The 14584-nt window shown below is 37.3% G+C and overlaps 1 protein-coding gene across 1 annotated transcript; it reads right to left on the bottom strand.

The window, feature by feature from the left end:
* Positions 1 to 898: 898 nt before the first annotated feature.
* LOC113062646 (eukaryotic translation initiation factor 1b-like) lies at positions 899 to 2767 on the bottom strand. The gene is made up of 4 exons (XM_026232644.1): positions 2585 to 2767; positions 1581 to 1744; positions 1381 to 1482; positions 899 to 1280 (listed from the first exon to the last, which is right to left on the bottom strand). Exons 1-4 carry the CDS (start codon positions 2613 to 2615, stop codon positions 1236 to 1238), a joined length of 342 nt encoding a protein of 113 aa, XP_026088429.1. The 5' UTR covers positions 2616 to 2767; the 3' UTR covers positions 899 to 1235.
* Between the last annotated feature and the right edge of the window lie 11817 nt (positions 2768 to 14584).

Below are 14584 nucleotides of genomic sequence, written 5' to 3'. Positions count from 1 at the left end.
AAAGAATTCACTATTCATATAAAAACTAAACTTTCCTCCAAGTCAGTGTAAAAGCTACCTCAGAATCGAAGTTTGACCTGGTTAGTGATTATCATTTCTTATGTCCGTATAATATACATTATAACATTTTATTAAACGTTTTCTAGGTCGCTCACGAATATCTTCTATAGCTTAACGTGAATAACGGGTAGCATAAACAAATCTCTTATTATAAAACGCGGTTCACTCGGAAAACTCCCCTAAAATCAATCTTTCAGCAAGCTTACCCTCAGCTTGAGCCATGCTGTCTCGCGTTATGACTTGTCCTCTGGCTTACACACTTCTGAGCTTGAAAAAAAAAAAAAAAAAATGTACGCAGCTTGCCAACAAATTTTATAACAATCATATATAAACTGAAATTAAATAATGGGTTCAAGTCAGCAAAATGCATAGATAAAATGACTATGCCAAGCTACCCACAAAAAAAAAGAAGAATGTATCCCCAAGTACAACCACATGAATTAATTCATGACTGTTTCCTGCGATCGACTGCCATTACAACCAAAGCACTCACTGCATTCAAGATATTTTCCATTTAAGAAACTAAAACATTGGAAGTATGGGAATTGTTTATTCCAGACCAAAACCAAAATACGGTATTACAAGTTTAGAAAATTGAAATTATGCATATTGTGAAAGACGAAGGTAAAAAAGGCAGTTAAGACCAGCATAATGAGACACGATGGGGTGGCTGTGCTTTGTGCACAGGCGGCACTCCAATGTAACCCTGAAGCAGGCTGGCCCACATCAGAACTAAAAATGCAGATGCTTTATGGTGTATGTAAATATGAACCAAGAAATCAATACATAAACTGCCCCACCCACATCCCACCCGTCAACTTAAGGACTGTGCAAAACATGGCATCTGAAGGTTTTATTGAAACACCTTGTACAAAACAAAGAGAGAAAAAAAAATTACATGGAATTTGTGCTTCAGAGCAGCACAAGATTAACTAAAAAAAATGGCTAAAGGAGGGGATGAAAAACAGAAATCATTTATCCCACAATTTGCCTTGTCGTGTGTCCATGCTTGAACAGGACAGGTCGTTTTAATAAGGGTGCCATACTAAAAAGTCTCAAATCAGAGGTAATCATTTTCAGCTTTTTTTCCTTTGAGAAGGGTGGAGTGGGAGGGGGGGCACAACAACAGGGGAGGTTAGGTTAAGATTCGGGGAGGGGTCCGTTCACATCAGCCTCTAGAACCCGTGGACTTTGAGTTGCTCCTCTTTGGCCAGTTCAATCTGTAAAAATGACGGAAATGGGTCGATTAAATCAGCTACCATGAAAAGGCCAACAGATTACATGCCACAAAAAAAAAGCACATTTCGAGTTCATACATACATCAGTGAGAAACTGGCAAATGTTCTTGCGCTGATCACCTTGCAGCTGAATTACTTCACCATACTCAGGGTGCTCAATCACAGTCCCATTGCAGGCAAATTTCTGAAAAAAATTTAAATATGGGAACGTTAAAAAAGATCCACTCATGAAACCATAAAACAAATGAAAGTGCATTATCTTAGACCGAATTAAATGACAACCTTCTTGAAGGCCTTGACTAGCTTCTTTTTATCATAGTCGTCGGCTATGCCCTGAACCGTGGTCAGAGTCTTCCGCCCGTTCCTCTGTTGAATTCTTATGTGGATGTAGTCCTCTGTCCCAGCTGGGAGCCGATCATCACCCTTAGTTGCATCAGCAAAGGGGTCTTCGGATAGATAAAACAAACAACATTAGCCATGTTTGTCCTGCTTTGCTGGTTATAGGTCACGTGTGATCTGCTCGAAACAGCTCAAAGTTAATCTTTCAACTAGGTCACCCCAAGTACTTTTTAAATTAAGGACAACAAGTCTAATTAGTTCTATCACCTCAAATATTTCCACATGTAAAATCTGATTATGTGGGGTCCTCACGAGAGCATATTGGAACAAAGCAAACCAGGCTGTTCATTAACCGTTCGTGTGCTGGATCTGCTCGATACATCTTAGGCTTGATATAGATCCGTGTAAAATTAACGATTGAGGTTTAACGCGTTAAGTTAGTTTTCTTTCATCTAGACATTAATCTAAAATCGTAATGATAGAGATGTTTCGGGATAAATCTAAAAATAATAAACCGTCATCGACTGGCGTCTTCCATTTTGTTTCCCTTCCAGAAAAACAAGCTGGCGATCAAAATGGTTATGTTGGTCGTCGTGCATAATCTCGATTTAATTAGAGATAAACTCGACGCTAACCAACTAATAAAGAGCTTTAAAACGGATTTAAGACGTTTAAGATGTTTTAATAAAGCGAATAAATCGACATTAGAAGAGCAAACCTAACAATAAAACAAACAAGGCCCAAGTTGGCATTTCTGCGATTTTAGACGACAGAAAAATACGTTTATTCAAATACGACACTAGTTTAAATCAATCAGAAAACTATTGTGTGTTCATTTGTATTTTTAAAACCCCAGAGTAATATTTATTCGCTAAGCATCAACATAACGCTGTCGTTTTCAGTCGCCCCTCCCCCACACAATAAAATAATACGTTTTCGAGTCTTACCAAAAGTTTGGAGGTTCTGGATAGCGGACATACGATAAGATTCCCTTTCCTTTCGGACGACAACGGGTAGTCTTGTGGTTCTATTTTCTCGGGAATCTGGCCTGATTAATGAGGGGATTTCTTCTCACTCGGTGCTTCTGTAGCGACTGCCGAGCTTACAAAATGGCGACGCTTGGGATTCGGGGCGCTTGAGATCTGCTCTGTTTAGCCCCGCCTCCAACTGGGGACATGACGTCACCCATACTCAAAGACGAGACTTTTTTTTTTTTTTTCAAAGACGAGACTTGGGTCTCTGCAGAGCAAAAGAGACCTGCTGTCAACCACGGGAAATATTTGCAGGTCAGAAGTCCCTCACTGAAAAACATAGAGAGCGAGCAAAAATGGGCGTTTATGACTTTGTGGGTGTTTTCAAACTGCTAGCTGTTTGTAAATCATGCAATCAAGATGATCCCCCATACCTAACCCCACCCCCATCACTATGACCTAAGCCAATCAGGTTTCATGGTCTAAAAACACCCTGATCTGGTAACTCCCATTACTTTCCTGCAGAGACCTATACTTGGAGAGAAACACAAGGTCCAGGGGCATGGTTGGATCTAGGGGTAGAGATGGGTGGGTTTAGATATATGTACGGTGGTAGGACTTGGGTCTGGATTCAACCACGCTCCCTGGATCATGTGTTCTGCAGTGAAGACCAGGTAAAATGTAGACATGTATTATAGTTTTATGAAAATATGATTTCCTGGTTAAAGTACTGTTGATGCTTGTGGTACTTTGGCATTGTTTACGGAGAGAGGTAAGATGATAATCCGTAGCTAATGATGTCTCTATTTGTCTCTGTTAATGATGGGATTTACATCCCGTGGATTTACACAAGCTCCAGTCTGGATCCAGAACACCTGAGAAGAGATGATGCTGACCCTCAGAGGACCCCAGATGATGCTAACCCTGAATCTACAGAACCAACAAATATTGCTTCTTACTATGCAATCACATAATAATTGCTTTTAATAGTGTTCATGGTTACGTTGACTACGTCTTGTATTAATTTTTCTGAAAATTCCTGTAATTTGAAAATAAACTGACAGTCACCACTTATAAGCTACTACTAATTGTAGAAACGTAATTTTCTGTAAAGTTGCTTTGCAATGATTTGTGTCATAAAAAGTGCTATACAAATTAACTTGAATTTTATTGAATGACAATACGCCTTAACCAGGATAGACAAATTCATAATGGACCTTTTTGATGCATTTCGTCATTAACATCATCTTAGTATTAATAATTTTAATGTATTTACATTTATTACACTATACTGTTTTATTATATTATCGTTTGGATCAAATTACAAAAAAAAAAAAAAAAAACGAAGTGGGAGTGTCTTATTTCAACAAAATGTTTTATTTGCTTTTCAAAGGTTAAAAAAAAATAGAATAAAGGAAATTTTCTGATTTACTGAGCCGAACGCTGAATACAAATTCTGCTACACGTCATATTTCCGCTGAGAAAAAAATAAAATAGCCCTAAATATATATGTATATGTATATATTCATGAGTGCATGACGCCTTTATATACATATATATATATATATATATATATATATATATATATATATATATCAAGATTATAGTATACATTTATAAATAGTATAAATAATAATAAAAAAACAATGATTATGGGATTCGGTTTGTTATAAACAACATAGCCCTATAACATCTTGCTATAAATGATGTTGTGTGTTAAAGCAGCAGTGGAGCACTTTCAGACGGTAGATGGCAGCCTGTAATAGCCTAATGGTTCGGATCTCTCGGTAGTAAGGTGAGGGACAACACAAAGTTATCCGAGAATGTTTTTATTTTTTCAAAGAAGTTCAATACATCACAAACTATGTTCTTTTTAATTTACCTATATGAGGTAAATTAATCTTGTAGCCTACTTCAATCTTGTCATGTCAAACTAAGTGAAATAATTCGGTTTACAGTGATAAATATGCATTCAAAATCTCTTTGGCCTAAAAATGTGCCAAACTGAATTTTAAATCAATTAATTTAATTTAAAGAGCAATTCTTAATATAAAATATACACTTAATATAAAAAATACAGTCAAAAGAAAAATGACATTTATGATGTTCATGGGGTAAATTGATTATTATTATTTTATTTTTTGCTTTAGCCACTTGGTGGAGAACTTTACTCATGGGACACACTGGTTAAAGTCAAGATTTTCGTTAGATATTTTTGTGATTTTCCATTTAGGTATTCGACCGTTAAAATACTGAATACGTTTATGCTTCGGTGACATCATTTTTATTGCTTGAACTGCATTTCCACCAGAATACCTAATATCTATGGCAGTTTGGTTATCTTTCATTTGCCAGTGGATCTCTTAAACTTCCTTGTTACTTGTGTTATGGCAGTGTCTGGCCCAGTTATGGTTTCCAGATATGCTCACTATCTTTGACATCTAATGGCAATACCCGACGGCTTTTTAGTGTTGCTAATTACCAGAAGACCAGGAGAACTTGCTACTCTTGTGAGTAAACATTTGTTAATTTAACATATAATATAATTTTTTAAACCGTTATACACATATAATATCAAAGTAATGTTTATTTATAATAAAGCTATGATTGTAAGTTTGCTGACATAGTGCTAGAGTTTAGCTCCAACCACCTGATCCAGCTAATCAAGGTCTTCAGGATTACTAGAAACTTCCAAGCAGGTGTAAGTTGGATCTAAACTGCAGAGCTGCTGCCCTCTAGGAATTGAGTTTGACACCACTGTATTGTGACTGGTCTTTTTTTCTTCTTCTTTCCTTCTTAAATTACAGCCAAGAAATGCTAGTACAGAGATTTAAAAGTTCATAAAAAGATGGCTGCTGCCCACTTTGGACAGAGATGCAGGGAGAAAAGAGTGGATCCGAATGCAACCAAATTCTTCCAAAGGTGTGTTCCAAATGTTAACAGTTACCTTTCATGTTGTCAGTCTGAGATTGTCTGAATAATCATTCGTGTCATTGTCTGTTTCCTTTTTGTCTCTCTTTCTGTCAGCATGTCCCTCTTTTAGGGTACGCTTACTGGAGGAAGCTCCTGGATAAAAAAAAAAAGATAATAAATTAACATTGTGTCATTTATACAGGGGGAAAGGAATCACATATGGATGTTATGGGGGTCAGTAGGGATGTCATGAAAAGAAATGGTGTGAGGGCAAAATACTTGTAAAAGTGACATTGCTGGTATCGGCCCAGTTTCAGTGTGTTTCATTTCTTGTTGGTGTGATTGTGGCCCAATGCCGGTGGTGTTGACTCAGTTTTAGTACCGAGACCAATACTGGCTAAGTATTGCAATTCTTGTCGACATGATTGTGACCCAATGCCGGCAGTTTTGGCAGCCAGACTCAGGCCAGTGTATTTTTTGGCCAATTCAGGGGCGTCATTCATCCCATGTCAAGTCTGGGATCTGCAGCCGGGCGAGTTATTTCTTTAAGGAAAAATAAGTCAAGTCAGGCCACGCTTAGGCTACATAATCATGGGAAAGACTGCTGATCTGACAAGGTGTAAAACCAACCGAGAGAACCCCAGCCTTATGAGGATTGTCAAGCAAAATCAATTCAAGAATTTCACAAGGAATGGACTGAGGCTGGGGTCAAGGCATACAGACGTGTCAAGGAATTTGGCTACAGTTGCTGTATTCCTCTTGCTAAGGCACTCCTGAACCACAGACAACGTCAGAGGCGTCTTACCTGGGCTAAGGAGAAGAAGAACTGGACTGTTGCCCAGTGGTCCAAAGTCCTTTTTTCAGATGAGAGCAATTTTTGTATTTCATTTGGAAACCAAGGTCCTAGAGTCTGGAAGAAAACCAAAGTCACCCATTTACCAAGCACCTCATGCTTCCTTCTGCTGACCAGCTTTTTGAAGATGCAGATGTAATTTTTCACATGCCCACATTGCCAAAAGCACCAAAAGTTGGTAAAATGACCATGGTGTTGGTGTGCTTGACTGGCCAGCAAACTCACCAGTTTTTTTACTGTAGTGATTATAACCGCTGTTTATATACCACCCGACGCCAATAAAAACAATGCTCTTGCTCTCCTACTAAATGCCATAGACAAACTATAGAGTATGCACCCTGATGGTGTTCACATTATAGCTGGAGATTTCAACAAAGCAAACCAAACTAAACGTTAAGTGCCCAACTAGGGGTGAAAATACACTTGTATACCAACATTTTAACATGCCTACATGGCTGTTCCTCTTGCTCACCAGCCAGGTCACTTGAATCTTAATCTTACTGTTACGCAGTTTTTTTCTCTCTCTCTCTCCCCCTTTGGGGAGACCTAGTGCAATATACACTTGTGTGCAATATAACTCTCAACTTGCTTGTTAAAGGTTAGTCTCAAGTAACTCAAACTCTTTATTGTGCAAGTACGTAACATTGTTAAATTATGACTTGTGCATTTGTTAAATGTGCACTATGTGATATGTAAATTTATGTTGGGGGAAGCTATCCTAATTTCATTGTACGTGCGTATAATGATAATAAAGGCATTCATTAGTTTATTCATTCATAATTTAGTTAAGAGAACATAACACTCTTGTATTAATTCTATCAGTGTTTCTCAGCCCTACTGTTGATTTGAGGTGTCTCAATAATCTGACACACCCAGTTCAGGTCACGGAGCAGCACATTACTAATGATCTTATGAGGTGAATCATGACTTTGATAAGAGACAAAAACAAGAAGGATTGAGAAATCCTGGTGTGGATCAAGGAACAGCAGCCACTGGGACAGTAATCAGCAAACGGAAGCTGTTTCGAATCAGACACTCCCTTGAAAATCTCCCTGTGTCAACAATTACACTTGTGAAAGAGGACAAAAGTTTGCAGGGCTGAAAGCTTGAACATAGCTCAGTTACACCCAAACACACACACACACACACAAAACAAGTACTTTAAAGTAGCTGTGTCTGTAGCTTTTTATAGCATTACATTCAGTAAGACAAGAAAAAAGATTTTGAGGGAAAAGTCTTTATGCTGTGGGGCTGTTTTCAACAAAAGGGACAGGAAATCTTGTTAAAATACAAGAGCGGATGCTGGAAAATGTTTCTCGAGTTTTTGACTGCTAAAAAATACACTTATTAGGAAAACAAGGCCAGATGGCTCCAGGAGTGTTTTTCCTGGTGCAGTAAATTTTGGCTTGTCTACTGAGGTTTTAAAGACACGAAGGCTGCAATGAAACAAAATGGATTGTGAAAAGCGCTAGATAATAGAATGACCTGACTTGACTTATTAATTCATCATTCTCTTATGTTGGACAGTGTTTACATTAACAGGCCTTCAACTGCCATATGTGTTAGATGAGATGACATTGAATGCATAAAAACATGCTGTGCTCTCTATGAAGTTGTCATCTTTTTAATTATGGAAATTTGACCACAACAGTGCTTCATACATCAGTATAACAGCTTTGAAAACTGCCTTGTCAGAGCCTTTTCAAGAGCTTTATGAGTAATGGATATAACATAACATAACTCACATGAGCAAGCAACTTTCCAACAGAACGTTTCTCATTTGTATAAGCACTTTATTTGAGTAGCTCAAGGGATAGTTATTTTGAGGATATTTTTAAAGAGTGTTTATTCTTGTACATACATGAAAATCAGTGTTATTTTGTACCCCACTAACTTTCATAGTCCGGATGAAATGACAGATGAAATATTTTTCAAAATATCTTCTTTTGAGCTCTACAAAAGGAACATGAGTGTGATGTAATTTCCGGTTTCGAAAAGTTTTATCCCTTTTGGCAAAGCACTGCAATGAGGAAATGTGACCTTATGAAAACAAACCACACCGTGCCACGGTGGGCTGCAAACTGGGAGGAAGGCAGATGAATGGACAGCACATGTAACAGGAAGAACTGGTCGGAGCAGATTCAATGAGAGCGAGGATATTTACACAGCAAGACAACATCTGAATGTCGGCAGCATTCTATTGTGGAAATCTTTGCATGAACATGTGTTAAGATCTACTCAAACTGCCACTTTCTTTCACATACACCCTGGTGTTGCCGTTTATTCCAGGTGGATGTTGACAGATTAACTGCGTCTATAAACTGGAATATGTAATAAAATCTAAAGCACCAAACTGTCATTGGCTAAAGTGTGCTGATTATCTTTTGAGATCCGCTCTTCAAAAAGATGGAGACTCAGATAATTTGGGATAATATCTACAAAAATGGGGCTTAGATGTTTTAACCATGCAGACAGAAAATGTCCAGTGTTATGTGTTTGGCATGTAAAGGTCACAACAGGAGTTTCTGTCTCATTAAAAAATCAACAGCAATTGTATAACAAAGATAAGAAGGATCACAGGATCACTCAGTTATCTACTGTTCACTCATCAGGCAAAGCGTGATACTGATCATTTCAGAAACACTGAAGACTACTGTTCTTGAATAAGAGAGATTCAACTTAAAAGAATAGTTCACTGAAACAAATCTGCAGGCTTACACTCAGGCCATCCATGATGTAAATAAGTTTGTTTCTTCATCTAAAGAAATTGCTCACTGGCTCACCAAAGGTTCTTCTGCAGTGAATGGGTGCCGTGAGAATGAGAGTCCAAACAGCTGATAAAAACATCACAATAATCCACAAGTAATCCACAAAACTCCAATCCATCAATGAACATATTATGAAGTGAAAAGCTGCATGTTCGTAAACATTTTTAACTTCAAGCTGTTACCTCCGGCTAAAGAACAAGTCCTCTATCCATTGCTTTCTCCAGTGAAGAAGTCATCTTGTCTTCTCAAGAGAAATATGCACAGATCAAACACTGTTTACAAGCCAAACCAGTCCAAAATCATTCTAAACAATAACATGTCAGTGGCTTTTGATGTGATATTTTTACTGGAGGCTAGAAGCAATTGTTTAAAATGACTTAATGATAGATGTATTTCTTATAAACCACAGCTTTTTGTACTTCTCAAGACGTTAATTGATGAACTGGAGTCATGTAGATTAATTGTGGAATATTGTGATGTTTTTTTCAGCTGTTTGGTCTCTCATTCTGACGGCACCCATTCACTGCAGAGGATCCATTAGTGAACAAGTGACGTAATGCTACATTTCTCCAAATCTGTTCTGATGAAGAACAAAATTATTTAAATCTTGGATGGCCTGAGGATGAGTACATTTCCAGCAGATTTTTTTTCATGTTTGGTGTTGCTAGAACTGCTGTTGCGCATGTTTCTGGGTGGGTGATCTAGCCGGTGGCGGCACACCCAGTTGTACCAGTATTTGTTTTACAAATGAGATGCTTGTTTTTTGCAGGATTATCTGAGAGAAACAGCACATTGTTCACTGTTAAAAAAAAAAACTGCATTGATGTGTTATTACTGTCACAGTCAGCCAACTGAATGGGAATGGACTACTCAAAGATAATTGGGGAGTAGAAAGGAAAATGTATGTCTCTTGAATGAAAGGGTCCCATGGATGTTAAAAGTCCTTCATGGACCTAACCCTAACCCTAACCCTAATGGCAATAAAGAACCTTTATTTTAAGAGTATACAGATCAAGAAAACAACATTGAAATTGTAAAAAGCGCAAAGCATTGATAATAAATACTATTTTGAATCTAAATTAAATATATGGTGTTTTTTACTGTACACTACAGTCATATACACTTGTTCTTGTGGAAATGGTTTTAAATCCATTCAAGTATGATTCAGCAGGAACACATCACTGTAATCTTCTACTGTAATCTTCTATAAGAAATCACACGCTGGGCTGACGTTCAAGCTGTGCTTACAGCATCTCAAATGCAAGCCAGCTGGAGCACAGATTTCATTTGCAAAATTGTGTAATAAAGCATCAGCAACATATTTCAGGTCTGAGGGAATTGTTTCAAGATATGCACCAAAGACTATCTCACATAAACTCCTTTGTTTGTTTTCGAGCTTGTGGGGAGTCATTTAGTTGGAAGAGAATGTGTTTTTGCAGACAGAGTTTGGTCTGAACAGGTTAAGATTTACCTTATATTCAAATCACCACAGTGCAACATTTACTCACACACGTAACCCTCTATTGGCAATGTTACTTCAGGGTAACAAACTAAAAACTCAAACTCAAAACTCAAACTCTTTGTTTTTTTTTATCTTTTAAATTGCACATTATGAACACTGACTTTAACCCATAATTTCAATTTATTTTTAAAGAATATGCATTTTACGGTCATCTTTGTTTTTATTTCTATTTTACTAAGCCTTTGTTTGCACATTCCTATAGTTCACAGTTTTTTCTTCCTTTGTCATTTCACATCAAGTGTACTGTGACCAGGACAGGTTTCTGCAACTCTGAGGTAACTACAGCACCTTATAGGGCAGTAGTCCTGAGATTTCCCTGCAACCACGGATGGGAGTCAAAACCACTAATGTTACAGGACACACAAAATGTATTTGCATATACTCTTTCAGTAAGACTTTTCTAAAAGAAACTTATATTTAGCAATGATGCATGCAACTGATCAGAAGTGACAGTAAAGACAATGTTTCATTTCAACATCATACTATTGCCAGAATTCTTTGATATCATGGTTACTACAAAAATATGAAAGCAGTACAACTGTTTTTGACATTGATAATAATTTCTTGAGCATCATGTGACACTGAAGACTGGATGCTGAAAATTCAGCTTTGCATCACAGGAAGAAAATTCATTTGAAAATACATGTAGAAGTATTTTCCTAATTTATTGCCAACAGACAAATGCAGTGCTTGTCTGCAAGCTCACACGTTATTCACAAATTTCACGGGGACACAATAAAAGTTAATTCAAGCTCGGAAAGTATAAGCAACAGTTCCTTTCCATCCCTGGCAACGGCAGTGGAAAAGTCATGTATTATATTCCACAGTTCATTGCCCAACAGCAGCATGCAGCTGGATGTTTCAAATATTGGACATTTGCGAGATATTGGCTTACGTTCCTCTACTGGGCTACATTTGCAGAACGGTTCCACCAACAGACCTTAAAAGGGCAACTAACATCTGCAGACAAGCTGAGCCGAGCTCTAAGAATATTACTTCAGTATATTTTAGGATATCAGACTAATCTTGGGAGCAAGTCATGAACATGCACCAGTTTTGGAATTATTGTAGTCTTACATTGAAACATAAAGATGTCAGCATAGGAAAACACTGACAAAACGATGCACATATTTTAGATTTCAAGTGCGCAAATTTATGTAAACTTAAAAATAAAGGTTCTAAAAGGAGCTTTTTGTAGTGATGACATAGAAGAACATTTCGCAAGAACATCTGACAGCAGTGTGTGAATGAAGTGGGCGAGTGATTGATGGGAGGGCGTAGGTCACTGATAGCAGTTTTTCTGCTGTCATGCCCGTGTTTACTTGCCAAACCCTGAGGGAGAAGGAATGAAAGAATCTGTCCCCTAGTCTCTGGATGTTACCCAACCTGTGCTTCGAATCATTCTGACACACCCTCTGTTCTCAAACGCTCACCCAAGGTTCACGGGCCACAGCAAGAAACAGAGGGACAATATAAGCGTTCCACAAATTAAAAACATAAAATACGATAATCTAGTTATTTATATTCTGTCTACTGCATGGTTTGACAACAAGTTGGGATGTGCAGAGATTCACAAAGGTTATGGTTAGTACAAACACACACTTTGTTGCAACATAATCCCATTGAAATAAACAAGTGACTCAGTTATGACTCACAACATTCTGCAGAATAATAGAGTCACTTTATGAATAAAGGTTCTCACAGGTGTCTTTTTTTTTCATCTTCTTTCCAGTTAGAAGTAACTATGGTTAATTCTGAAATGTATACACCGCAATTGTAGTCTGTGAATATTGTGTAGGTGTCCTATCATTAATAGTACTACAGTTATGTTGTTATAATTACACCCAATTAATTCAGTTACAATAAAACAGATGAATATCTGAGATACCAATTTTGTATTTTTAGTCAAATTTATACTGGTATCTTCTAAAACAAACCCAAACATGGTCTTTGTAACAGTGTTGATTTGGTTGAGAAATAATTTCAGTCAAAATTTTAGTCGAGACGACTAAAAACGAGATGATAACAAAATAAAAACTTATTAAACTTAATTTAATTTCAGTCAGAGTTGACACTCAATCACCATTTATGGATACCCATCTGTCACAAAATGTCTGTTATAAAACCATTTTTTTAGTGCAAACTTTAAAAATAGTTTAGTCGAAAAATATTAATTAGTGTAAAAAATATTTAAGATTAGTCGATAGACAGACAGTGCAGGACTACTGACTTCAGTTCTCTTTCGCGTCTTATTGCACATGAACGGAGGAATGCATGCAAAATTGTCCTTTTTGATGAGTATCCACATAAAAACTTGGTTACGTCTTAAGTGAACATAAACAGTTGGGAGAAATTCAGATGTGTATCTGTATTTTGCATCCACGTATTCTTTTTTTAAAGGGACAGTGACTTAATTTAGTTGCTTTTGTCTGTGTCATTAATGTTAGGCCCAATCCCAATTCTATTTTATACCCCTTCCCCTTCCCCTACCCCTCTGCCTATCCCTTCCCCTTGTCCCTTGAAACAGACTGTCAAGGGGTAGGGGAGAAAATATTCCCCTAAGAATTGGGACACAGCTAACATGACGTCACACGCCATCATTCGTCGTCTAGCTCTTACAATACACAATATTGGGGGGGTCAGCCCCCATCAATGTCTACGGCAGTTATAGCCCTGATCAGACATATGCTGTGGCACTATCATGCAGTCTGTAATGATATGACATTAGCAAACAATGATTTTTTGGAAACATTTCTTTGAGTAACATGACCATTAATATGAACTCACAATTGAATGTAACATAAAACAGATGATTACTCTCCATTAAAATCTTTATTTATGCCAAAAAAAGCTTACATTTAAGTGTATTTTTGTTTGCTGTAGCAGCCATGTTGCCGAGATAATTCATACCCCTTTGTTTGAAGTGTGGTCCTGAAAAATCTTCGTTTGAAGGGCTATCTGGCCCTTCCTCTTCCCCCTTCCCCTCCAACCAAAAGAGAATTGAGACAGGAAAGGGGAAGGGCTAAGGGGTAGAATTGGGATTGGGCATTAATCAAGCAACAAAAGAAAGAAATAAAATCACTCCCTGTTAATAATAAGTAGGTTTTAATTTAATATAAAGGCATGTTGTGTGTCACAGCAGTTGAATGTGTCTATATTGCATGTTCAAACTTCAATATCATTCATATTACCAGGTTAATAGATCTTTTCTCCAGGAATATATTTCAGAGAAATGTTTAATAAATGCATTACACTGTAACCAAACCTATTAGATTTGAGTTAACTACAATCTTTTGATATTTAGTCAACAAAAGCTACATAATTCAGAAAGTGACTGAAATATCACTAAAACTAAATGGCATTTTAGTCAAAAAAACTATGACTGAAACTAAATCCGAATTTGCTGTCAAAGTTAACACTGCTTGGTAAACTAATCTTGTAATATCTTGTTTAATAGCATCATGGTAATTTGGTTCTGAATGGTGAATTTAACTGTTTACATCAACACAGGGTCATGCAGTAATGTGAGCTTCAGTGGGTGGAGTGGGGTGGGGCTTGGCTGCTCCAATAAAACTAAAGCAAACTGAAACCTCTGCTCAAAACGCCCTGTACTCTCAATGCTTTAAGACTTACGTAATAGGTTACAGATGAAAAGCTGTTTAAACTTAAGAATAAAAATCAAGCAATCCAGTGTATTTTTTTCCCCTAATCACATTTGGAAAGAAAGAAAACATCTTAGTACTTGTTGAAACATTCTTGCTTACTTTACGTGACCAAGACTTATTTAAGATTACGGAAAGCACACTTTGTCAATGCAACACACCCAAATCCCCTCTTTGGTTAATGATATGGTGGATTCTTGCGAGCACAAGTGTTAATGGATGTCTTGACAGTCATGCATACAGTTTCCCTTTCAGAAA

The sequence above is a fragment of the Carassius auratus genome, chromosome 44 (assembly GCF_003368295.1).
Source record: "Carassius auratus strain Wakin chromosome 44, ASM336829v1, whole genome shotgun sequence".
NCBI classification, from domain to species: Eukaryota; Metazoa; Chordata; class Actinopteri; order Cypriniformes; family Cyprinidae; genus Carassius; species Carassius auratus.
The sequence above is the reverse complement of the archived record's forward strand: the minus strand, read 5'-3'. Positions and strand labels throughout refer to the sequence as shown.

What these genes read in the sequence shown, in the direction of transcription:
- LOC113062646 (XM_026232644.1), bottom strand. Translation starts at nt 2,615, where the DNA reads ATGTCCGCTATCCAGAACCTCCAAACTTTTG. An exon ending in CCAGAACCTCCAAACTTTTG is followed by an intron (nt 1,745 to 2,584) that starts GTAAGACTCGAA and finishes ATCTATCCGAAG; the next exon opens with ACCCCTTTGCTGATGCAACT. An exon ending in TAGTCAAGGCCTTCAAGAAG is followed by an intron (nt 1,483 to 1,580) that starts GTTGTCATTTAA and finishes AATTTTTTTCAG; the next exon opens with AAATTTGCCTGCAATGGGAC.